This window comes from Capsicum annuum, chromosome 9 (genome assembly GCF_002878395.1).
Source record: "Capsicum annuum cultivar UCD-10X-F1 chromosome 9, UCD10Xv1.1, whole genome shotgun sequence".
Classification (NCBI taxonomy): domain Eukaryota; kingdom Viridiplantae; phylum Streptophyta; class Magnoliopsida; order Solanales; family Solanaceae; genus Capsicum; species Capsicum annuum.
The window spans coordinates 46966247-46993512 of record NC_061119.1 but is presented as its reverse complement, the minus strand read 5'-3'; the positions used below and the strand labels follow the sequence as shown (position 1 = coordinate 46993512).

General features: G+C 31.5%; 2 protein-coding genes across 4 annotated transcripts; both read right to left on the bottom strand.

Annotated features, from left to right (window-relative positions):
• Nucleotides 1-966: 966 nt before the first annotated feature.
• On the bottom strand, nucleotides 967-16068 carry LOC107842856 (universal stress protein PHOS32). 3 transcript variants are annotated; one of them, XM_016686894.2, is made up of 5 exons: nucleotides 15937-16068; nucleotides 15642-15853; nucleotides 14886-14995; nucleotides 14430-14548; nucleotides 967-1203 (listed from the first exon to the last, which is right to left on the bottom strand). In XM_016686894.2, the coding sequence occupies exons 2-5, from the start codon at nucleotides 15814-15816 to the stop codon at nucleotides 1116-1118; spliced, it is 492 nt and encodes a 163-aa protein (XP_016542380.2). In that variant the 5' UTR covers nucleotides 15817-15853; nucleotides 15937-16068; the 3' UTR covers nucleotides 967-1115. The 3 variants fall into 3 exon arrangements, with proteins under 3 accessions (XP_016542380.2, XP_047252734.1, XP_016542379.2); XM_047396778.1 differs by having other exon boundaries at nucleotides 15932-15990; XM_016686893.2 differs by having other exon boundaries at nucleotides 15642-16015.
• Nucleotides 16069-24177: 8109 nt separating this feature from the next.
• On the bottom strand, nucleotides 24178-25960 carry LOC107842858 (universal stress protein PHOS32). Its single transcript, XM_016686895.2, has 4 exons — nucleotides 25567-25960; nucleotides 25102-25211; nucleotides 24897-25015; nucleotides 24178-24413 (listed from the first exon to the last, which is right to left on the bottom strand). The coding sequence occupies exons 1-4, from the start codon at nucleotides 25739-25741 to the stop codon at nucleotides 24323-24325; spliced, it is 495 nt and encodes a 164-aa protein (XP_016542381.1). The 5' UTR covers nucleotides 25742-25960; the 3' UTR covers nucleotides 24178-24322.
• Between the last annotated feature and the right edge of the window lie 1306 nt (nucleotides 25961-27266).

The window sequence follows — 27266 nt, the reverse complement described above, 5'->3', positions numbered from 1 at the left end:
AGGTCGTTCCTAGCCATTTCTTTGTAACCACTGGCTTGAGCCCATCTGTCCATGTCACTACCGAACTCTGTCGATGCTATGCCTGCATTTGCCTTGGTAATGCTAGCTTCATTTTGCCTCATGACATTCTTCATATTTTTGGCTGCTTAGTTTTGTTTCATCCTATTCTTACCTTTAGCTCCACTAGATTTTTTCTCACTTAAACTTGACTTTTACACATGACACGCGCCATCATGCCTAGTGCAAACGTCGGCCAGCGCCTATACCTTACATAACTTGCTATCTTGTCAACCTTGTCTGTCACCAGCTTGGCAATGCCTCATTGCCCACATGATTGATTCAATCCGCACCTAGGCCATTCATGCCAATTCTTTACCGCCATCATGCCATCTATCGAGTATAAGAGTCAGGCCTCTAACACTAGCCTATAAGGTCGGTAGCTACTTTCGTAATTTTAGGGTGTGAACGGAGCACTTCTAATAAATTGTTTCATTTCACATTCAAGAGCTATTTTTGATCCTTTCAAAATTAGTAAAAATTCAATTGCATTCAATATTTATATTGAAAATTATATTATTTTATCATGATTAAGTCAAATATCAAGATTAAAATATATATATTAATTGGTAATGTTTAAATAACTAAAGTATCCAATAAGAGTAAGACTTGTATCATATATTAATTGATGTGGTGCAAGTATTGAATTCAGGTAATTTTTTTATATTCTAGATGATCGTGCCTCACTGATGCACCTTAACTAATTCACGAGATATCTCCACTTCTTATCAGGTTACCGACACAAATATCAAATAATTCTATCTAAGCAATGAATAATTCTTGTTCCATACAAAAGCGAAAAAAACATAGATTTGATGCGTAGTTAAAGAGTGCAAGGGGTTGAAGCAGAAATAACAAAAGAATCGTAAACTAGACAAATTACAGTAAACCATCAATCTCTCAAAGTAATTGAAACTAAAAATAAGATTTGTCTCATTTAGCATTGAAAGAAGGAAATCATCATCATAATAGAAATTACATATAACAAGTCTTCATCTTATTTGAAAATGATATCATAAGTAGCATATGTATGTTACATTCAACCATATAAAACCTGATCAGTACTTAAAATCTGGATGCTTAACAACAGTCACAGGGCAAGTCGCATTGGACAATACATAATTGGTCACACTTCCCAAGAGTATCCTGTTTCATCAAGAGATAAATATACACATATTAATGACTATACTACTTGAATAATATAATGAAATGATATTTTAGCTTAACTCAACTACAAAATGTAACACTACATACTTTGTTATGGTTTGATTCAGACTTAGTGCAGGAAAATCATACTAAAATTTCAGTTTCACTGAACCACAAATCAGTCCACGACTAGTGGCATCAGTTCACGAATCGTGAGATAACTCGTGGAATGGATGTGCAGAAACAGTAAAGTATCAATTTTACAAGAGTCAAGAGTACGACCTGAAGAATGAACCATGAGTAGTATTGTTGAATTGTAGAAGCTCATTCGCAAATTGACATTTTTCCTTAAAATTGCAAGTCATAGTACGAACCGTGAAATGAGTTTACAACTGTACTAAGTAGCCGTTTGGCAATGAAAACTAAAATTGAAGTTGGAGTTGTGTTTGGCCATCTCTTTTTTGAATTTTTTTTTTTGACTTTTGAAAAACCTTTTTTAAATATGATTTTATGCCCTAACTTTTACAAACTATCAAAATCACCCAACTAAAATTTACCTACTAATGAAAAAAGAACACAATTAGCCACTATTATAAAAATAATTACATATACATGGTCATATTTAATGAATTTCAATTATGACATATATAATATTTACAATAATAGCCGTTTTCTCATATTTGAAAATTTTAAATATGGATGCTATATTAACAGATCACTTCTTCCTGTTTTTTCGAAACAAATATTATCTTTCAAACAAATTTATTTTTTTAGGAATTTATTTAATTTATTTCCTTCATTTTCCGTTCCAAAAAAATAGGAAATGATGAGTTGTTATTAAATTTTAGGGTGCCATTAATTTATTTATTTAATTTTCTTATACATGAAATATTTTACTGTGTGTGAATAAATTATTTCTATGTAAAACATGCTTTGCATATTTATGGTATATTATATCATATACCATAAATATATAATTATGCTTAGTATGTTTCTTTATACTTTGTATTTTTATATATGTTGTGTATATGGTATATACATGGTATAAACTTCATATATAACATACTTTGTATATTTATATTATAAATATGCTTAGTATGTTTCTTAATACTTTGTATATTTATATATGTGTATATGGTATATACATGGTATAAACTTTATATATAACATACTTTGTATATTTCTATTATAAATATAATATTTTATATATTTATGGGTATAAATATAAATTAGCAGTAAAATAATGTCTTAAATAAGAGAGAAAAAAATGATGAGAGAGAAAAACAGATATATATTAATTAGGATATACGTAATATTGAAAAAGTAATGTTATAAGAAAAGCTTTATGTAAAAATTTAAAAGATTGGGGTTATATATAATAATAATAAAAGTTGAAATTGGAGTTGAAAAAGTGTGAAAACAACAAAAACCTGTTTTCCCTTTTCAAAAAAAAAATTTGAAATTATTTTCTGAATTTTCATGACCAAACACCACAATTTCCAACTTCGAAATTTTTTTTCGAAAAAAGGGAAAAATCTCCATGGCCAAACGGGCCCTAAGACTTGTGAAAACCAAATTTAGAATATGTGCAAAAGTGGTCCTAGAAATCACGAGTCAGATCACGACTCGTGGATTGACCTACGAGTGTGGAGTGGCTCGTGGACCACTGTGACATGAAAATGCATAATAATTTTAAGGGCAAATTAGTCATTTTTCGTCTTACAAACTCTAATATATATCGTTTTAAGTCCTAAAAAGGAGATTTTATCAGGATATTCGATCCTTCCTTCCCATTCTCATGCTTTACTTCCAAACTCAGAAAGATTCCTTTCAAGAAGAAAAAATCTAGGGTTCTTCTTCTCAAGTCTCAATCTCAAGTTTCAATTCAAATTTCTCAGACATTCAGGTGTGTGAAGTTTCATATTTCAATATGATTTGCATGATTATGTGACGGGGGTTTATACTCGGTTTATAAATTATGATGATTTTTAGTTTCAGTATGTTATTCATTGTTATTGTTCTTATCAAAGATAACTATACATGATTTTACAATCTCAATTATAGTTAAATCTTAAAAAATTGATTGAGAATAATTTGACAGATTTCATTCTGATTTAGCGTAACTTGACATGCTTTGAATACATAATCCAAAAATTTAGTAAATTTAGCATGATTAGTTTCAATATCTCCGAACTTCAATAAAATAGTAATTTAAACTAGTATTTATTGGGTTCAAGGTCTATATGTGAATGAAAAATAAAGGAAAAATGGTGGAGGTAAGAAAGACACCAATTTAGAAAGTGCACTCTCAAATTGGAAAGTCTACTCTTTTTAAAGGAAAGTTTACTAATTCTCCCACATTGGTGGGAGAAGAGAACTAGTAAGTGTTTATAATGAGAAACACAAACTCTACATGGATAGTGAGGCAAGAACGGGGTGGTGCCTCGCACCATCGTCGTCGCTAGCTCGGCTTCAGACAAAATTTATTTGAAACTTGTTTACAAGTGAAATTTTTAATCCAAAATTTGATAGTATTATTTTTCTTCAAGTGCGGGCACATTTTTGACGCCATGCAGACGCATATACAACGCATCATGAAGGGATACGACCCTTTGAGGGAAAAGGCACATTGTTTCGTGCTGTAGGGTGACCTGCGGGCGCAAACGCAGCGCAGGTACGCGACCTGTGGGCACAGATGTAGCGCAAAAGCTACTGGAATTTGCCGAAAGTCACCTGCGACCGCAAATCAGGCATAGGTCCAGCACAGACTGGACGTAGGGACGTGACTGCTACTGAAAAGGTGTCTTTTTGTTGAACCAATGCATTCTTTTTATAAAAGGACACATTAAAGGCTATAAATACCTGATATATTCCTCTGGTATTGGCATGATTTTCGACAACAAAAATACTTTTCTTCTATACAAAAATTTTGTGTGATCATTAAGTTGTTGAGTGAGTTCGTTGAATCCAACAATTTGAGTTATCGCTATTGTTCGGACTGAAGACCGTTTTATCTTGGGAGGAAGATTCCATAACCTCGGGTACAGTGAGGGAAATTATTCCTTAAGGATACACTGTGAAGTCGGGGGATTTGGCCTTAAAAGTTCTATTTCATATTATTTCTGAAAGTTAACATACTTCTTGGATAGATTATTCATAATCTTGTGTTGAAGGTGTTAAGGAACTTCATTAGTGTTCTTGTCTTAGACTTGAACTTATGTTGAAGTTATTGTTGCATGTATATAAAAATTCTTGTACCCGAAACATTATAGATAAATATCTTAAGGAATAATCTTTCGGAATCCGTATAGCTTGTTTTTGGAGATTAAAACTTTAAGCTTTCTACTCCGTTTGAACAAAACTAGTGATTTGAAGACATAAAATCTTCATCACAAGTTAAAGATCACTCGGTTGACGATTGAAAGTCATAAAAACTTCGTCGTTAAACTAGAAAGTAGAAACAAGAGGTGTTTTACAGTTGCTGCAACTTTTTAATAAGTTTTTCGATATACTAAAGGTACTGTCTTGTGGTGACAGGAAAATGATGACCGATAGTCAAACGCATGATGCTGGAACGACTATGGAGGCAACTAGTATTGCCACGACAAGTTGTACTAATGCTCCGCAAGCTATGGCACCGACGGAGAAACCCAAAAAGTTCGCGGGCATTGATTTCAAGAGATGGCAGTAGAAAATGTCCTTCTACCTCACAACTCTCTGTCTTCAAAGGTTCAGGTTTGAGGAAGCTCCGGAGGTGCCCGAAGAAACCTCTGAATAAAAGCACTTCGTGATTGTGGAGACTTGGAAACACTCAGATTTCCTTTGCTGGAATTATATCTTAAGTGGTCTCCAAGATGACCTTTATAATGTGTGTAGTGGAACAAAGACATCGAAAGAGTTATGGGGAGTGCTAGAACGGAAGTACAAGACGGAGGATGCAGGAACTAAGAAGTTCTTTGTTGCAAGATTCTTGGAGTATAAAATGATAGACAACAGGTCTATTGTTTCCCAAGTGCAGGAACTGCAAGTGATCATCCATGATCTTCTTGCGGATGGTATAATTTTGAAAAATGGTCTTAATATTCACTTAACCTTTATTGTAGGTCTGATCGTGAATGAGACGTTTCAAGTAGCAACAATAATAGAGAAGCTACCACCTTTGTGAAAAACTTCAAGAACTATTTGAAACATAAACATAAGGAGATGTCAGTCGAAGATCTGATTGTACGACTACACATTGAAGAAGATAAGGTCAAGAGGCAATTCTGCAATGAATTGAGCAAACATTGTAGAAGATGACAAAAACAACTCTAAAAAGTGAAAGCAGGAAATGAAAGCAATCAACCTAAGACGAAATTCAAGAGAAAGTGCTTCAACTGTGGCAAGATTGGTCATAAGTCTACGGATTGCCATGCCTCGAAGAAAGGGAAGAAGAAGGACCAAGCAAATTTGGCTGAGTCTAAGAAACAAACAGATGATCTGTGTGCTATGCTTTCCGAATGACACTTGGTGGGAAATCCTCACGAATGATGGATGGATTCTGGTGCCACACGCCATGTTTGTGCTAACAAGGAGTTGTTTTCGATGTTCGGTCTGGCTCAAGTAGAAGAAAAGATTTACATGACAAACTCTGCTACTGCAAAAGTAGAAGGAACAGGAAAAGTATGCTTGAAGATAACTTCCGGCAAAGTGTTGACACTTAACAATGTCTTGCATGTTTCGGAGTTACGGAAGAACTTGATTTCAGTTTCACTTCTAGACAAAAATGAATTCAAATGTGTATTTATTTCCAGAAAAATTGTACTTAGTAAAGGAGAAGTGTGTGTACGAAAAGGCTACCTCAATGAGGGCCTATTCAAAATGAGTGTAATGAATGTTGAAATCAATAAAAAGTTTAATTTCTTCTTACTTGCTTGAGTTTTATGATTTGTAGCATGAACGTTTAGGCCATGTTAACTACAAAACATTACAAAAACTGATTAACTTAGAAGTTTTACTAAACTTTGAGTGCAATAAATCAAAGTTTCAAACTTGTGTGGAATCAAAGTATGCTAAGAATCCATATAAGCCAGTTGAAAGGAATTCTAATCCCTTAGACTTAATCCACACCGACAGTTGTTATATGAAGTCAACACCATCACGTGGTGGGAAAAAGTATTTCATAACTTCTATTGACGATTGCACGAGATATTGTTATGTCTATTTTCTAAATAATAAGGATGAAACAATAGATGCATTTAGGCAATACAAAACTGAAGTTGAAAATCAATTAGAGAAAAAGATAAAAACGATAAGAAGTGATAGGGGCGGAGAATATGAATCTTCCTTCGCCGAAATATGTGTAGAGAATGGAATTGTCCATTAACTTACGACCCCGTAATCACCTCAATCTAATGAAATTGCAGAAATAAAAAACCAAACTTTGAAGAAAATGATAAATGTCTTACTTATAAGTTCAGGTTTACCGCAAAGCTTGTGGGGGGAGGTTATCCTTACAGCAAACCGAATACTCAATAGAGTTTCCCATAGTAAGACACAATCAATTCCTTATAAAAAATTGAAAGAAAGGAAACCCAACTTGAAATATTTCAAAATGTGGGGGCGTCTAACAAAGGTCCAAGTTCCTATGCCTAAAAGGGTTAAAATAGGACCTAAGATGGCGGACTGCATGTTCATAGGATATGCTAAAAGTAGTAAAGCATGTCGATTTTTGATTCATAAATTCAAACATCCAAATATTAATGAAAATACGATAATTGAATCAGATAATGCTGAATTCTTTAAAAACATTTATCCGTATATAACTAGACATGAATAGTCTAGTGGGGGGCCTAAATGACCTCAAGATGAACCAAGTGAGAATATATATAATAATGAGAATCTAAGACGCAGTACACATCAAAGAACGTCCTCTTCGTTTGGATCAAATTTTGTAACGTTTCTCTTAGAAAATGAGCCTCAAACATTTAAGAAAGCGATGGCGTCTTCGGACTCATTCTTTTGGAAAGAGGCAGTCGATAGTGAGATTGATTCAATCTTAAGCAACCATACGTGGGAGTTGGTTGATCTTCCTCTAGAAAATAAACCTTTAGGTTCTAAATGAATCTTCGAAAGAAAAATGAAAGTTGATGGTACTATTGATAAGTACAAGGCAATACTTGTTGTAAAAGGCTTCAAACAAAAAGAAGGCCTTGATTACTTTGATACATACTCGACAGTTATGAGGATAACGTCAATTCATATGTTAATTGCATTGGTGGCAGTATATGGTCTTAAAATTCATCAAATGGATATGAAAACAACATTCCTAAATGGAGAATTGGAGGAAGAAATCTACATGGAACAGCCTGAGGGTTTTGTGGTTCCAGGAAAGGAAAATAAGGTGTGTAAACTTGTTAAGTCACTTTATGGATTAAAAAAAGCACCTAAACAATGACATGCAAAGTTTGACCAAACCACGTTAACAAACGGGTTCAAGATAAATGAATGTGATAAATGTGGTTACATTAAAGACACTCAAAATCACCAAGTCATTGTGTGTTTGTATGTGGATGATATGTTGATCATCAGTAGAGACATTTCGGACACAAATGCAATGAAACGAATGCTTGAGAGCAAGTTTGATATGAAAGACCTTGGAGCTGCGGATGTGATCTTAGGAATAATAATCCATAGAACTCCACAAGGGTTGGCATTGTCACAGTCTCATTATATCAAAAAGGTACTTGAAAATCCAAGTATATGGAATTCAGTATTGCTAAGACTCCATTGGACATGAGCTTTGCACTTCGAAAGAATAAAGGTGAAAGTGACTCACAATTGGAGTATGCAAGAGTATTGGGATGTTTAATGTATATAATGAACTGTACACGATCAGACATAGCATGCGCTATTAGTAAGTTGAGTCGGTACACAAGTAATCCTAATAAAACTCATTGGATGGCAATGAAAAAAGTTTTGGCGTATCTTAAATACACTCAAGACTACGTTTTGCATTAAAATAAATATCCAACGGTACTTGAAGGATATAGTGATGCAAATTGGATCACCGAATTGAACGAAGTAAAATCTACGAGTGGATATGTATTTACTATCGGTGGAGGAGCAGTCTCTTGAAAATCATCCAAACAGACTTGTATTGCTCACTCTACAATGAAATCTGAATTTATCGCGTTAGATAAAATCGGTGAAGAAGCAGAATAGCTCCAAAATTTCTTGAAAGATATTCCTTATTGGCCCAAACCAGTGTCACCAGTATGTATACATTGTGATAGCCAATCGTCAATAGGTAGGGCAGGGAGCATGATGTACAGTGGTAAATCTCGTCACATAAGACGAAGACATAATACCGTCAGAGAACTTCTCTCTAGTTGAGTTATCACTGTTGACTATGTAAAGTCAAACGATAATGTGTCGGATCCACTTACAAAAGGCCTATCTAGAGAAGAGCTGAGAAGACATCTAAGGGAATGGGTTTAATTCCTAGGACAAGTCAGCATGGCAGTAACTCTACCTAGCAGACTGAAGATCCCAAGAGCTAGGTTCAAAGAGATCAAACAAAGTTGTGTCTGACAGGTTTAAAATTGTCAATACCCAACCCATTCTCATGATGTAGACAATGTTTAGTAAACAAGGATAATACTTAAGGCGAAAAGTCTTTTAATGATTATCTAAATTTGGCAGATTTGACCAAATAGTTTAATCTATAGGATTGAACGTTTAAATATCACCTAGTGAGGGAGAAGTGGAAGCTGCATCAAACAGAATGTTAGTAAAGGCCTATTCTCTAAGCGCTCATGAAACCGGGACATGTTCATGGTTGAAAAGAAGAAAACCGTGAGAACCATAAATAGTAAAGGCTGGTTGTGTGACATGTGTTGTATAGGTATACATTAAAGCTCAACAGTTTAAAGATATTAAATCTACCGATTGACCGAGTGCATCCGATGCATAATCACTACGAAAAGTTCAAAGAGAAACCTACTTATCTAGATGCAATTAGCCTTTGCTAAATGATCACATGCTTGTCTGTAAATTTCTTCAAAAGATAGCCATTCCCCATTCATGTGGGAGATTATTGGGTTCAAGATGTATATGTGAATGGAAAATGGAGGGAAAATGGTGAAGGAAAGAGAGACCAATTTAGAAAGTGCACTCTCAAATTGGAAAGTCTACTCTTTATAAAGGATAGTTCACTAATTCTCCCATATTGGTGGGAGAAGAGAACTTGTAAGTGTTTATAATTAGAAACACTAACTCCACATGGACAGTGAGGTAGAATAAGGTGGTGCCTCGCGCCATCATCGTCTCTCGGCTCGGATTCGAATTTGGATTTGAAAAATGATCGATCGATGAGATCTAATTTTTTAGACAAAATTTATTTGAAACTTGTTTACAAGTGAAATTTTTGATCCAAAATCTGATAGTATTATTTTTCTCCAAGTGCGGGCGCATTTTTGATGCCATGCAGACGCATACACAACACATCACAAAGGGATGCGACCCTTCGAGGGAAAAGACACTGTTTTGCGCTGTAGGGTGACCTGCGGGCGCAGACGCAGCGCAGGTATGCGACCTGTGGGCACAGATGTAGCGCAGAAGCTACTGGAATTTGCCGAACATCACCTGTGGCCGTAGATCAGGCGCAGGTCCAGCACAGATTGGGCGCAAGGATGTGACTGCTACTGAAAAAATGTCTTTCTGCTGAACCAATGCATCCTTTCTGAAAAGGACACATTAAAGGCTATAAATACCTGATATATTCCTCAGGTATTGGCATGATTTTTGACAGCAAAAACACTCTTCTTCTATACAAAAAGTGATCATTAAGCTGTTGAGTGAGTTCGTTGAATCAAAGAATTTAAGGTACCACTATTGTTCGGATTGAAGGCCATTTTATCCTAGGGGGAAGATTCCATAACCTCGGGTACAGTGAGGGAAATTATTCCTTAAGGACACTCCGTGAAGTCGGAGGACTTGGCCTTAAAAAAAAAATTTCATCTCATTTCTGAAAGTTAACATACTTCTTGGATAAATTATTCATAATCTTATGTTGAAGGTGTTAAGGAACTTCATAAGTGTTCTTGTCTTAGACTTGAACTTGTGTTGAAGTTATTGTTGCATGTATATACAGATTCTTGTACCCGAAACATTGTAGATAACAGTATTATGCTTCATTTTGCGACCACAGTTTATCCATTATGAGCAAAGAGTAACATCATTTTTGGGAAGGCTATTTAGCACCGAGGGACATGTGTTCTAAATAACCAAGCCCAGAACTATGTTGTCACCGCAGGATAAGGGTCTTTTGTCATTGAGATTGACACATTTAGCTAGTGGGCTCAGTTAGTGCATCCATATCAGATAGGTTTGGTACTCTTGTCAAGTTAGAGATCGCCCTCCTAATTAAGGTTGTATGTTCAACTCCATGTTGCTCACATGGTTTATGTTGATTATACAAAAAATCCCCTAAAAATAATTTAAAACATGATATATGCATGTGACTCGCAGTTTTTAGACCAACTATGTTTTTATCATGATTACAGTCATTATTCATTTTTCAGGTTATATTTACACTCTTGAGTCATTATAATTCATATTTTTGATACATTTATACAGTTTTTCCTAATGAATCTAAACTCAATTACAATATATGTTTAAAGGTAATTTATGGCATTTGCATATTTCAAATGTTCAGTATAATCGATAGTACTGAGCACATACTTTTTTTACGCTATATCCTATCATGATATAGATACAAGTGTGATGTACCATAAAACTACGACACTTGAGACGTTTTAAATGATGAATATTTGCAAGTATAAGGGTATTTCTATGTGGATATAATAAGTTTTTGGGTGTTTGCAGGTCAAACAGGTCTCAAAGAGTGAAGTGTTGAGTTCTGGATTAAAAAAAAATTAGACGATCATTACCACGACCGTGGGATCTGATCATGGTCGTACTTGGGACTCGTAGGTAGAATCGGAGAAATGACTCTTAGATGTTTCTCAGACGAAAAGCTCCCATGATTGTACATCGATTATATGATCGTACCATTTGATCGTGGTAAGGAGGTCCTGGAAATGTACATGCAGAAGTTAAGAAAAATGAGGATCAGACAAAGTGTTTCGACGACCGTACTTAGAAGCAACGGTCATAAATTAAGGTCATGGGTCTGAAGGCAAGAAATAGAGTTTGCAGAAGTTGGCTATGAAAGTGATCAGATGATCACCTTGTACGATCGTATATCGATATCATGGACTCGTACTGACAATCGTACTAATGAAAACTTGAAGATGCCAAAGTTCCTCATAAAATCACGAGCACCAGAGGAAGATTGTGGTATGTAACACGATCTTACCTTTCATTCGTTCGATTGTGACCAATCCAAATTTCCTGATATGTTTAGAATAGATTTTGTTTTGTCTGTAATTACCCTTATTGATTTTATTTTGTAAGTTTTATGTCCTATTATTACTTTCAAGACATATATTATTTTTGCAAGTACAATCATTAATTTTTAGAGTTTAATTCAAAGTGAAATTTTAAAGTTTTTTTTATTATTCCTATAAATCATAATTATGTTTTCTTCTATGAATCCTTCTTATGTTCTTGCAATTAATGCGTAGCTAAAACACTATAACTAGGATTGTGAGAACTATGATGGATTAAGAAAGTAGAGTTCATAGTATAAAGTAATCTTCAATCGACGTTATACTTTGCTTAGAGGTGTAATTTGGGCGATATCAAGGTCTCCGTTTCCAACCTCTTGGATAGATCAGATATGCAAATATTTCAGTCCAGCTTTTGTAAGTGATCCTTGATCTAGTATTTAGATTGTCTAGTCATTTCAAATATTTATTTCTGTTATTTTAGAGTTAGTTGGGAATTTTATCCCTGCAACTCATCTTTACAGTAATATAGACTTTATTCAGACATAGACAGTTCAGTTGTTGAATATTTCAAATATTTCTTGTTTAGAAATAGTCATGGTGTATCTTATTGCCTATTTTAGTTTTAATTATGTTTCCTCTCAGATTTTAAGTATATGATCTTAGTAATACACTAGTACCAAGGGTTCGCTTAAAATCACTCATGGTTCTATGTATCATGTCTTGTCTAGAGTATAAACTCAGATCATGACAAAATTGCAAATATTTCAGTCCAGTTTTTGTGAATGATCCTCGTTCTAGTATTTAGATTGTCTAGTCATTTCAAATATTTATTTCTGTTATTTTAGAGTTAGTTGGGAATTTGTCCCTGCAACTCATCTTTAGAGTAATATAGGCTTTATTCAGACATAGACAGTTCAGTTGTTGGATATTACAAATATTTCTTGTTCAGAAATAGTCATGGCGTATCTTATTGCCTATTTTAGTTTTGATTATGTTTCCTCTTAGATTTTAGTATATGATCTTAGTAGTACACTAGTACCAAGGGTTCTCTTAAAATCACTCGTGGTTCTATGTATCATGTCTTATCCAGAGTATAAACTCAGACCGTGACAAAATTCTATTCCATTCTAACACTCCCTTTATTCTCATGCGCAATCAAAGTGTAGAGTCAAATCTTAAAAAAAAATGAATCTTACTCTGAGGTGGTGTAAAAATATGAACCTGAATCTAACTCAATTTCAAAAGTGTAACTCGTAAATGAGCATTGTCCAAATTCATATAACTAAACCAGTTGTCCATTCTCCAATCAAGGTCAAACTCAACTAACTCTAACCAATACTAACAAGGGTCCTATGGGAGCATAGGATTCCTCCATCAGAGATCTTAGGTTAAGTACAGTACCATTTTTTTTGTTAGGGGATACTTTACTCACATATGAGCCTTACGAGTGGCAAATCTAAATTACTTTGGGTCTCAATATAAATACTAGATACTAACTACTGGGTAAGAAAAGAAAAAGAGAAGACAAAGGGTGTGTTTGGTACGAAGGAAAATGTTTTCCATGAAAAATATTTTCCTGGAAAACAAGTTGATTTCTTACTTGTTTTCTTATGTTTGGTTGGTGGATGAAAAATATTTTTTGAAAAATATTTTCTAGTATTTGGTTGGTGAATATATTTTTCAAAAAATACATTTTAGTATTTAGCTAAATCATAATAATACATTTTAGAAAAATAATTTTTGACCCTAAAATTTATCTTTTTAGGATGTGTTAGATATGAAGGAGGAAAAACGTTTTCTATAAAAATAAGTTGTTTCTTACTTATATTCTTGTGTTCGTTATGCAAATTGGGTAAGTATATATTTTCTAAAATTATATTTGTATACATTTAACAAAAACAATGAGAACGAATGGAATAAAAAAGCTAGAATAAGAAAAAGTTTTTAATTTTTTTAAAAACAAATTAAAAAATAATTATTTTTGGGGAGAGAGTTGGTAGGTTGGGGTTGTCAAATAGGTAGTAAGGGTGGAGTAAGAAAATAATTTTGATTTTTTAAAAAAAGAAATTAATATTTTTTAGAGGGGGGCTAGTAGGGGGTGGTGTAGGGGTAGGGGAATAAAGGAGGGGTAAGAAAAAAATTTGAAATATTTCTTTTGAGTGGAGGGTGGTAGGGGATGGGGGTCGGAGTAGGGGAGTGAGGGTGGGGTAAAGAAAAAGTTAAAATATTTCAAAAAATAAATTTTCATTTTTTTTTTTTTTGAAGGGAAGGGGGGAGGGGGGAGGGGAGGTAAGAAGAATTTAATTTTTTTTTAAAAGTTAATTTTTTTAAAAAAAGTTAAATATTTTTTTTTTTGGAGGAGATAGGGGTTTGGATTTTTGGTTTTGGGTAGGGAATGAGGTAAGAAAAAAATTTGAAATATTTTTTTTAGGTGGGGTGGTAGGAGGTGGAATGGGAGTGGGGAATTGATGGTCGGAGTAGGGATGGGTGATTTTGAGAGTTGTATGAATATTTCAACTTAAGAGTGAGGTTGAAAGAGAGTTTTGAAAAATATTTTTCTTACTTTTTGAAGGATTCAAAAAGTTTTTTTTTTTTAGATTTAAGAAAAATAGGTTGATTTGAAAAATATTTTTCAAAAACTTTTAAGCCAATCAAACATGAGAAAATTGAAAAACATTTTTCAAAAAATATTTTCGTCATATCAAACATACCCAAAGTTACTACTTAAATGAGAAAAGGCACAGATCAAATTTTAGCTAGCTAGTGAAAAAAAAAAAAGAACTACTAATATAAAAAAAGGTTATTTAGAAACAGGGCAAAGAAAAGAAATACCTTTGGAGGGGACCGAGGCCTCTACTACCCATAACCATAGAATCCAGCTTCAGATCTTTAACAGCTTCACATAGTTTCTCCCTAGCATCTCCCCAGTATACTTTGATAATCACACTTATCTACACAAAGATCAAATATTAAAATTCAAAGAAAAAAAATTATATCGAAGAAGTAGTACTTCCTTCCTTTTGTTTTCGTTGTCATAGTTTCAATTTTAAGAGTCAAAAAGACATAAATTTTGATCAATATTTTAAAATGTTATTTTTCGTCATATCATATGAGAAAAATTACAATTTATAATACTTTATATATATATTTTTAAATATTTAAATTTTAATTATAAAATATTAAATTAATCTAATTTAATTTAACATTAAAAATTAATTAAATTAACTCTCGAAAAGTAAAACATGACAACTAAAAAGAAATTGATGAAATAGAAGAGTGATTGGAAACCTGTTTCTGCCTAGAAACAGTATCAAGCATATCAAGAACTTCAATATCATTCTCCACTTCATATTTCTTCATCACCTCAGTCTCCCTAAACTCCATCAACGGAATTAAAGCTAATCCAAACAAAACAAAATCAAAATATTAACAATCTGACCCGTTAGTTTGCCTAAAAGATAACTATAGATAATATAAGTATTTTTTTGTTAATAAAAAAATTATTATTTGGTGAATAGTAAATAGAAAATTTTCTAATTCTATTATTTTATATATCAATTAAAAAAGCAAATAAAATTCCATTAGGTATTGATTGTTGAGCTAATCAACATCAAATATGAATGGAAAATTATTAGATTGTTCAACTAATTGAATAGTTTAAGAATATATTGAATTAGTGATAACAATTATGAATATAATTCAAATCCATTAAAAAAAAAACAAGAAACGAATAAAGTTTTGACTCCCTAAACTCCATCAACGGAATTAAAGCTAATCCAAACAAAATCAAAATAGTAACACTCTAATCCAGCAGTTCATCTAAAAAATAACTACAAAAAATAAGTACAGGTATAATTTTTTACCCTTCTTTAGGAGCTTCCATCCCCTCCTTTTTTTTTTTTAATGATTGGAACTCATAATTTTCGAATTAAAAATTAAGGTTACTTAGTATTTGAGCAACTCCCTCTCATCAGTACTATATAATTTTAATCCATAAAAATTATTAAAAGCAAAAACAAGAAAGGAGTGAAGATATTGACTTACGAGAACCAGATTGAGCCCATAGGATATTGCGGGACTCATCCAAAGAATTAGGATTGATGTGGATGACGTAAAGAGTGTCACCTTTATCAGCCATGTTATCAATAGCCCATTTTAGAGCTGCTTTGCTGCTCTTTGAGAAATCCATTGCCACACCAATCTTCCTCTCTTTCACCATTTTTTTGCTTGCTGATTTCTTCTTCCTTTTTTTTTTCCTACAAATTAAAGGATAAATGAGATACAGAACAACACCTTGTTGTGTGTGAAACGACTTTGATAAAGCAGACAAGTACTATACGAGAGAAGCGTTAATTAAGGCAGAAAGATGCTCCCTCTAATAACAATTTACGTGTCACCATTCAATTTTAGGAGTGAGTCATGTTTAGTATAGAGTGAGTGAGTCATGTTTAGTATAGAGTGAGTTTTGAATTAGCTAGTAAAATTGTTGGCCCGTGATTAAAATATTTTAAAATATTATAAATTTAAATCATAAAAATAATTTTTAATAGAAATTTAAAATAAAATTACATAAAATAAATTCTTATAATTCATCTTTTATGAAGCCCACACATAATAAACTTTTGGTGCACTAAATTTTTTTTCCGTAATTAAATTTAGTTTGATTTGAAATCATTAAATTTTTAGAAATAAAATTTATATATTTAAAAAATATAATAATTTATAATGTAATTATTTAAATAATATATAAAAATATGATAATTAAAAATAAATTTATTTAAATTTTAAATTTAAAAATGATACGTAAATTAAGACAGATGAAGAATAAAGCAGGGTCCATTTGGGCCAGCTAATTGAAGGCGTCGTGGTTTTAGTGCCGCTTGTCTTCGTTTGAGTACCAAAATTTTACAGATGGACAAATTATTGTCCTTCTTGTGGGAAAGTACAATCAAATCTAAAATTTTATGAGTGTTATAAAAGAATATCATTATATATGTAGTGGGGTTTAAAGTTTAGATATTATTAAATTATTATAAATAAAAGTAACAAAATTTTATGAGTGTTATAAAAGAATATCATTATATATGTAGTGGGGTTTAAAGTTTAGATATCATTAAATTATTATAAATAAAAGTAACAAAATTAGAAAGAATATAATATTAAAAGATAAATATTAATACTACTTTTCTCGTAAAGTTATAAAATATGTACTTTGTAAATATATATTTTTTTTGAATTAGATATTTATACTTGAAATTTACTATGTGCATAACATTAATGATGATTATCATAAATATTTTGATAATTTAATTTGTACATATTATATTTCTTACAAAATATATATACATTTGAGTATGTTGTTACAAAGAAGTAATTCTACAAGAGTGTACCAGTATAATAAATATCATTGTTGTTATAGGTAGAATGTTGTTATCGAGAAATAAAATATAACATGAAATATCAATTTCGAAGAAAATTAGGTTGCTATAAAAATGTCGTATAACAAGTTGACGTTATAAAGAGGTCTAACTATAATTTATTCCCATTGATGTTTTTAGTATTTCAATAACTATTTCAAGTTAATACATATCTTAATAATTGTATTTAGAATTAAATATTTATAATAATTTTTTTGAAAAATAGAGAGTCGATCTCTACTACAAAAAGTCATTAAATTGAGCAGCTCAAGCAGACATGACATGATTGACATATCTGCTTAGCTAAAGGACATTTTTGGTTATTTATGCTATTCTTTCTATACATTTTGATGTCACCGCCTCATTAAGGGTTAGTAAATTCACATCAACTCATAGAAATTGTAAATATCTATCAGCAATTTAATTAACGATTTATATCCTCATTTAAATTTAGTAATTTTTCACTTGAATTATGTATATACAATTATATGAGAAAAAGTCCATTAAATAGGCAAAAATGATAGATTTAGAATTCATTAAATCAAATAGGTTGTAATAAAATACTCAATTCAAACTCATAATTTTTAGATTTTGAATTCATCTCTAGTACTAAATCTCATTACTTAATTAGTGTAAACAAGTGTGGTTACGTGTTAATGTTCGAGTTGCTTATTTCTTTTGTTTTTAGGGTAAAATTTTGCATGGAAAAGAAATGAACCGCGTACCTTACGGTGAGATTACAAAATTAATGTTCCTTGGTGAGATTACAAAATTAATGTTTCTTAATGAGTAATGTTTGTTATTGTTATGAAATATAAAGCAAATACGAAGAAGAATAAAGAGCAATTATTGTTTTTCTTCAGAAGTTTATTGATGGGGTTTAATTACGATGAATGAAAACTCTTTTATTTATAGGGAAAAATTAATATTGAGGTTTTTAACTTTTTCATAAATAGACATTCACTATATATAGTAAAGTAGACATTCACTATATATGGTAATATATTTATAACACTCCCCCTTGAATGTCTAATTGATAGATAATGTGCCTCGTTAAAACTTTACTAAAAAAACTTAGTGGAAAAAAAATCTAGTGAAGGAAAAAGAGTACACATCTCTAACAATACGCATATATGCTGCCTCATTATAAACCTTACAAGGAAAACCCCGTGGGACAAAACCTCGTAAGAAAAAAAGAGTACAACACGTATTAACTTTCCCTAATAAGAACATCCTTAAATCTTTGCATCCCAATCTTGTGCACCAGCTTTTTGAAAGTTGCAATTGGAGGAGACTTGGGAAATAAATCAGTGACATTGTTACTTGAACGAATCTGTTGCACATTAATATCACCATTATTTTGTAGCTCGTGTGTATAGAAAAGTTTTGACGAAATATGCTTCGTTCTATCTCCTGGACTCCTCCCTTAAGTTGTGTTGTGTATGCTGCATTATCCTCATAAAAAATTATGGTTACTTTATCACATTTCAAACCATATTTTTTTCGAATGAAATGTATCGTGGACCTTAACCACACACATTCTCGGCTTGCTTCTTTAATAGCTATTATCTTAGCATGATTTCAATGAAGTGGCTACGATAGACTGCTTTGTATATCTCCAAGATATGAAAGTACCCCTTGCTAACAAATTGACTAAAAAGGCTGTATCAGGCCTTGTCGTATTTGTAAAATACATTAGTGCACCACTTACACTAAGATATGGTACTTTATAATCAATTCAATTTGGTATATTTCTCATTTCAGCAAATAATCTATCGCTTTTGAAAACTCTCCAAGAGTTTCAATAATTTTCAAGTTATAAGCTTATACAATATAAAGATTCTAAATAAGTTTCCCAGAAAATATTATGTGCTTCAAACATTTTGAGTCCTTAAAAAGTTTTGATATAAATTTTGTCAAGTGACAATATTCAGCATTTCAAGCATGACATCTTCAACTGTCTGCATTGCAAATCAAATAAGTATTATGCTTACCAAGATGCATCCTTTCATATAACTTGATAAATATTTCTACGTCAGCATGCTTAAAATAAACGTAGAATTCGGATCCTCATAATCTTTCACAATATTGCACTAATATTGTATCAAAGATATTGGTGATATATCCTTTCTTATCGGTTCACAGTGTGACATAATATTTTGAGATCTCATCACTTCAATATTTTCAGGTACCTGAACCACTCGTAAGGTTTCATGAAGTGTTATGTCGTAGGCTTTTCAAGAGCATATTGCCTTCTTACTATGATTGTTTGCTCCTTATTCTTTTCAAGGATTGTTTTATTTGGAATCGATTCGTCTACCACACTCCACGCATGCATAGATTTTATCCTTTAGGGACACAAAATAAGAGCACTTACAGCTTAAATATGAGATGCTTTCGACATTTGACCTGTATTATCTTTTGAATGAGAATCTGATGGTAATTCCTAACATATTTCATAGCTTCTTATAATCTCCCCCTTATGCTAGGAAAACTAACATCCATCCTCCATCTTCTTTACAAATCCATCTTTGTGCATCATGGTATATTCATTGATCGTATACCACACATCAAAACTTTTAGATGGACAATGTGTGGTTCCTAACTCAGAACCAATTTTGAGGGAGAATTTTCATAATTTATTGGTTTAATGCATACATGTACTTTTGTATATAATATTTTAAATCAGTACATGAAGCTTTGTTCTCATTGGCAATGATTCAACTATTTATCGAAGACATTCAATGCTAAACCATCATCATTAAGATGAATTATCTTGATTACACAATCTAAAAATTATGCTCTTAACTCAATTTATATTGAGCAAGTAGCTTTATGAATGTCAAACTGTAGGTTGACAATAAACGTACATATGATTAGCTTATTGATGTATCTTTTCAACATATCACATGATAGGTGAACAAACTCTTATTCACCTTTTATACTTCTTCAGATTTTAAGAGATCAAATCTCAAAATTAGTTGGTCCAACCAACTTATCATGAGAACAAACAACATAAGCAATTCTTGAAGAATCTTCTAGTTCTTCAATTCATGTCTAATACCCAATATACACATCTTCGAGATGTCAAGATCATTCATATCAACTTATGAACTCATTTATAGTAATAAACACAAGTTTACCATGACATGTATTTTTTTTTCTTTAGTAAATTTCTAATTTACTATTACATGAATAAATTTCAGATGTACTACTTTAGAAGTAGATTTCAAAATAACTTTTCTCAGTTATTCTGCTTTTTTCAGAGGTGAGTTGTGATACCATTACAATCAAGTGCACGTTTGCATTAATGAGCTTCTCATTCCCTAGGAATGAAATATAATCGTGTCTTAAGCCCTATCAAATTATGATAGCTTATAACCCCTTTTAAGATTTTGCTACTTCAGAAGCAAATTGAGACATACATATGATGTAGAGAATTTTTCTCTAGCATATCTTATAATCATATAAGCGTGTGAAAATATCATTACCTTTGATGATCATTATCATATTGTCCCTCCATGTGTATATTCATGCATTCAATCACTTATCTTCTTTTAGACATATTATGCAATGTTACCAGATTTACTTCAGGAATGGAACATATACAATAGGACATGTTTCATGACTTCTCATGAAATTCAAATTATTTTTTGTTAACCATCATAATATCATCAATATGGTGCATTGAGATTCAAACTCAATGTCTTGTCCATATAAAGACGTCTTAGACATAAATCGATGGGATTTGAACGTAACATCTTATCATCATGATGCATTGAAACTTTTAACCCAATATCTTACCCTCTTAATGAGATGAGACTTAAATTCATCATCATATCATTTAACAATATTGTTCTTCATGAACAAATTTAAAGAATAAGTGACTTCAAACCAATTATTTTTCTTCAGATCCAACAATAATTATATCATTAGTAGCAGAAGACAAATAACATAAGAAATTACTAACCTTGAAATTGCCTTTAAATTTATAATCTCACCTTGTTTTGGCAGAGTCTCGTGTTGATAATGTGTTATAAAATATAACGCAAATAAGAAGAAGAATAGAGAGAAGATAGAGTAATTATTATTTCTCTTTAGGGATTCTTGATGGGGTTTAATTACAATGGAGGAAAACACATTTATTTATAGGGAAAAACTAAGCTTTGGGTTTCTAATTTTTTCATAAATAGACATTCACTATATATGTTAAAGTAGACATTTACTATATATGGTAATATATTTATAACAGTTGTATTGTTAATTTTGATATTACTTTTTTTTGTCGGCATAATATATAAACAGGACCTTTAACTTAACACTAAATTATAACTACGACATTTAACTTTATCAGTGCACAAGTAGGCCCTTTAACTATACAAAAGCTGAATAAAAAAATACTCCAATCCTGCCTGGCAAAATGCATGTATACACTTAAAATCACGCGCGTCAGAGTTAGAATTGAAGTATTTTTTTGTTCAGCTTTTGTATAGTTAAAGGACCTACTTGTGCACTGGCAAATTTAAAGGTCATAGTTATAATATGTCTTTTTTATTAGGTGGAAACATCTGAGTGGATTACTAATCCACGTAGGAGCGATTGAGTTTCATGCATGTAAGTTGTAGAATTGGAGTGTTTTTTTATTCAACTTTTATATAGTTAAAGGGACTAATTGTACACTGACAGAGTTAAAGGGTATAATTATAATTTGTTGTCAAGTTAAAAGTGTTGTTTATCTATTATGCCTTTTTGATCCATGTAGTAGCTTGTTTATGATGCTAAGATGACCTTATCAATTAAATTTTCACTCTAGATGCAAATATTCAAAAGAAGACAGTCTATTAAAGTTTTTGCCATGCATAGATTCAAAAAGAGGTTAGATTACAAGGGTCTATATTCTATTATAAACAGTCTTACCTTGTACGTATCAAGTATTTTCAAGCATTTGCTTATTGATTTGATATAAATAAGAATGTTAATAGTTTTTGAATTTTAATTGCTTATCTTTGATAAAGCTTTCAATTCAAAGATAAAAAATTGCATACTTTAATATTTTCTGTCTCAAACGGCATCATAATATTGAAGGATTATTCCTTCCTAATTAATGCAAAAAATAAAATCATCTTGTAATTCTCTATATAAATATTCATAAGTTATAAGAGTTTGTAGAATGAAAGAGTTGTCACTTCATAAATATTATACATTTATTCACACAGCTGTTTTTGATAAATATAATTTTGTGATTGAAAAAACATTCAAAAGTCCTGAAAGATACTTATCTTTATGACTTTGTCATTAATTCAAAAGATTTTAAATTTCGTATATTAACTTTGTTCGTCTTTTTTCACTCTTTTGATGGATAAACGTAAATGATATACCTATTTAAGGAGCATCATTTGAGAACTGAAGATGCAGAAAACATAAAAAATAAAATACTCTCTCCTTCATCAATTCTCTACCTCAATCTTGGCTTCCTATTCTTTGTCAATTTTTGGACAATTAGTTTAGACAACCTCCAAACTTTCAACCACGAGTGCACGTGTTTGGAAGTAGTTGGGGAACTTTGGAGAGTGTCCTATTAGAAGAATTTGCATCGGAGTTGGATCGAAATTGCTTTCAAGGCAGTGACTCGCCACATCATAGTATTTGTGATTATTTACTTCTTATTATTAATTTCAGTTTCAACATCAATATTGTAGTGATTTTTTCAACAAATATATTGTTTCTTAATGATTAATTAATCCACGTTCTGCTGTTAATCTTGATAATTCCTTTTCGATAGTTGAGTAAAGGCAAAAGGCATGACTTACCCCCTTTTCTATCATCATATTTTCAATTACACACTTTTTCTTTAAGGAGGTCCTATTACCTTCCTAAACTTTTTTTTTTCATAATTATTTCCACCTTTTATACCGAGCTGAAAAAAATACAATTATAATAAATTGATTATACACACGTGCCAATAAAATGACCCCAACCCTTTTTTTCTTTATTTTATTATTATCTAGTCTTAAAAAGTTAAATAGGAAAGAATAACAGTGCATATTTCTCAAATTCCTATATTTATTCACTCTCTCCTTCGATGGAAGCCATATTTGCTGTAATTCACTTGCACGTGTTAAAGTTGTTTTTTAATAAGGAATTGCGCATTTTAGAGTTAATTATTTTTTAATAAGGAATTGCACATCTTAGAGTTATTAGGAGTATTATTTATTTTTGAAAGTTTAACTTGTGGTTTGACCCTTTTCAAATTTCGTGCATATTGAAAATTTTAGTGCACCGAACTGTCTTTTTAACGTCTTAAGATTATTACTTTCAAATTTGAGTAGTTGATTTTCTGTTTTGAATAAACATGCTGCAGGATAATGCTTTTAAATTAATATCATCCATACATGGTTTACATTGATAGTTTATAAGATTGATAAACCAGAAAATTTTACTCTCGCTAAGAATAGTCTAAAAGAACACATCTAAAAAGTTTTAAAGCTCTTTGAAAATGACCACGAATTGTTTGAAAGATTTTAAAGTAGCACAAGTTAATTAAAAGCTTTTTATTTTAATCTTACACGTTAAAGGTTATGTTTTCATGTTTTTGTCCAATTCAACATAAAAATAAAAATAATTACGGAAGAAAAAGCTTAAGAAAGTAATAGGGCCTTTTTTTTTTAAAAAAAATATGTAATTAAAAATATGATGATAGAATAAGAGTAGTTATGTAAAAATTGCCTCAAGTAAAAGAAGTTTACATGCATTTTCCAAGGTATGAACTATGAATCCACACTGATGACGTACACATCACTAACACAAAAGCAGTCTCCACGTACATGAGTTACCCAACATGCACCTTGACCAATTCATTTAGTACCAGCTACCAAGTGCACCAACATAAATATTGAATAAATATATTATGAAAGAATAAATTTTTATAGCTTTTTTTATAGATCTATCAATATCATGTGAAGAATAGTTACATTTTTTAAAAGAAGTCGATTGTTTGATAAGATGATAAAAAATTTGAATGGTTGAAGTTGAAACAATTGCTTTCGAGCTAATAGATAGAAAAGCAATGACTGAGTGGGAGAGTTGGAGTCGAAAGGAAATTTTTGGGCTTGAAATTCTCATCTCACATGACTACGAGAAAGAATGAATAATGAGATAAATGAGACAAATAAGAACAGATCACCAATTTTATATTAGTTATTGAAACCAGCAAAAAGAAAAAAATAAAATCATTTTACAATTATCATTTTATTCAACCAGCATATCATAAGTCGAATTTGTCAGTCACATTCAACCCATAATTCTTGATCAATGCTTGTGGAAATCAGGATCCTTGACTACAGTGACAGGGCAGGTTGCATGAGACATTACATAGTTGGTCACACTTCCCATAAATATCCTGTTTTACCAAGAAATAAAAATATTATTGGCAAGGCATACTTACTTGAACGAGAATACAGAAAGGATCAAATTTTATCAAGTAACACCAACAACTAATTCGGAGAAATTTTACGAACATGGTCTAAAGATGGTAATTAGATGTCCAGAGGTGGATTTACATTAGAAATTGTGGTGTACATGGGCGGAAAAATTAGGTTTATTGAGTATATATTTTTTTAAGTATTGATTTAATATTATCTGCTAATACGCCTATGCTACAAGGACTGGGTGACGTATTTGATTGAATATACTAAGTTATTTAACTTAGAGAATAATGGGATCAATTCTCACTTAATTCTCATTTCATTAGCAGTCCATCCATATTTTAAAAATTCTAAATTAAATCCGATTATACAATCGCACAAGCAGTTTAAATTGTCTGAGTAAATTTTTGAGAAACGAAGTGGCAATTATGGATAGAGCAATTAGTTAAAACAAGTACCTTTGGAGGGTAGTAAGGCCTCTGCTACCCATAACCAAAGAATTCAACTTCATATCTTCAACAGCTTCACACAGTTTCTCCCTAGCATCTCCCCAGTATAGTTTGGTCACAACTTTTATCTATACAAAGATCAATGAGAATTTTCAGAAAAATTTAACAAAATAAAATTTAAGAATGAAAAGGGGTGGATGATAAGATGGAAAACCTCTTTCTGCCTAGATGCAGTATCAAGCATGTCAAGAAGTTCAATATCAATCTCCACACCATATTTCTCCAACACTTCTGGCTCCCTAAACTCCACCAACGGAATCAAAGCTAACAAACAAAATAAAATCAAACTATTAACACCCTGTTTCACAAAGATTTTAACTTTTAGACATAATGATTGAGTCAGAATTTTCACTGAGGAAATTCAAAATAAGAAATAATAGACACACGAAGAAGTCAAAAAAGTTTCAACATTTAACTATGTATAAATTGTATAATTTTCTGCTGAAAAGGGTTTAAATGAACCCTTTGACCCTACCTGACTCCGCCACACTTTAAAAGCACAATCAAAGCACCTAATAGATAAATACAATTAATTGGAAATTGTCTCTATATACAAGTTAAATCCATCCGAGAGGGGAAAAACAAGAAAAAAAAAAGAAAGGATGAAGGTGTAACTTACGAGAACCAGACTCAGCCCACAGCTTATTACGAGATTCATTAGAAGAATGATTCTTGATATGGATGATGTAAAAGGTGTCACCTTTATCAGCCAAGTTATCAATAGCCCATTTTAGAGCTGCTTTGCTGCTATTTGAGAAATCCATTGCCACACCAATTGTCCTGTCTTTCACCATTTTTTTCTTATTAGTAATTATTTTTTCGTTGTTGTGGTTCTAAATTAGAACTTCTAATTGTTATTAAAGAGATGCAAATTAAAGCACCTTATTCTTGCGTGTGCAAAATGAAAGGAAAAATTACAAAAGGCAAGAACTATAAAAGATGTTCGATTTGGAGAGCTATTTAAGGATACCCTGGTCACCCTTTATGCTGCCATAGTCTTCTTTCCTTTTCATGTACCCAACGATTTACATATGGATAAAATGTTTATTATAGTTTATACTTCCACTTGTACATGATAGATGTATAGTTGACCAATATACAGGGGTAAAAGAAAAATACATGATATTCATAATCTAAATAGCCGATTAATTTTTTTCTTGTTTTTAATTCTACTTGTATTTGAAGTTCGACTAAATTTTGATCACGCCGGACATATCATATTGGGAGTAAAGTGTTTCTAACAAAGGTGATGAACTCAAAACTTCTGATTAAGAATGAATGAGTACTTACTGCTTCACCACAACCCCTCTCGTTGCTATTAACCCGACTAATTTATATTTATGCCACATGGATAAGGAGTGCTCCTATTATTAGGGGTTTCGTCATTCTTAGTTCTTGAACTTAAACCTTTAATTAAGATAAATGAAGCGATTTTATTCATTTTTATCAGATCCTTTGATGGTCATAAATATTGATGCTTGATATATAAGTTAAAAGTGCTTATTTCTTTTGTTTTAACTTGAAAAGTAGGATACTCCAAATTTTGCAAGATTACCTATATCTATCCTAAATCATCCATTATGACTTTATATTTGTTAGAATAAAATATTTTATCAAATTCATGAATCGATCTTGCCAAAAAGTCGTTTTTTCTTGTAACTTTTCATCTTCTCATTCATTCCCCCCTTCAAATTTGGCTGAACAAAGAAAGAAAATCGTGTGATCAAATAATTGTTTTCTCAAGTGATATTACAATTAGTTTATTGTTCCTTAACGAGCAATTATGTTGTGTTGGTCATTTGATCATCATTTTTGGGAATAAAGTAAAGATTAGAGAGGTATGCCTACGTACCTTACACTAAAATATATTCTTCACAACTCATTATCTTATGATCTGGAATGTCACAGAAAACTCATTCTTCCATTACTTATTATGACAAAAATTATATTGTAATGTTAAATGGATACGTTTAGCAACGTATTTTTCTTTATTTTATGTCCCAATGGACCTTTGAAATAATCTTTAAGAGAAATGGAAAAAATAGTAATCAATTATGTTTGAAGTAGATTCAAATTAGTATTTCTGGACAGTTTTTTTTTTTTTAAATCTTTCTGTCAAATTGAGTGAATATTCTTTTCGTTTCTGAAATATTTAACAAACTCTATATGGTAAATTAAACTAGAACATCTGAATATTTAAAATTCGAATACCAAAAAAAATAAAAAAAAAAATAAAAATAAAAATACCCTTCAAAATTCTTCCAAGTGGCTAGTGTACGTTGGTAGGTAACGACAATAGTACTCAATTTAGAATTCTAT

Bases quoted from the DNA above. Each gene is read 5' to 3' on its own strand.
- LOC107842856 (XM_016686894.2), bottom strand. From the start codon at position 15,816: ATGGTGAAAGAGAGGAAGATTGGTGTGGCAATGGATTTCTCAAAGAGC. The intron at 14,996-15,641 runs GTAAGTCAATAT...TGTTTGGATTAG, and splicing joins ATGGGCTCAATCTGGTTCTC to CTTTAATTCCGTTGATGGAG. The intron at 1,204-14,429 runs GTATTTCTTTTC...TTGATGAAACAG, and splicing joins GGCCTCGGTCCCCTCCAAAG to GATACTCTTGGGAAGTGTGA.
- LOC107842858 (XM_016686895.2), bottom strand. From the start codon at position 25,741: ATGGTGAAAGACAGGACAATTGGTGTGGCAATGGATTTCTCAAATAGC. The intron at 25,212-25,566 runs GTAAGTTACACC...TTTGTTTGTTAG, and splicing joins GTGGGCTGAGTCTGGTTCTC to CTTTGATTCCGTTGGTGGAG. The intron at 24,414-24,896 runs GTACTTGTTTTA...TTGGTAAAACAG, and splicing joins GGCCTTACTACCCTCCAAAG to GATATTTATGGGAAGTGTGA.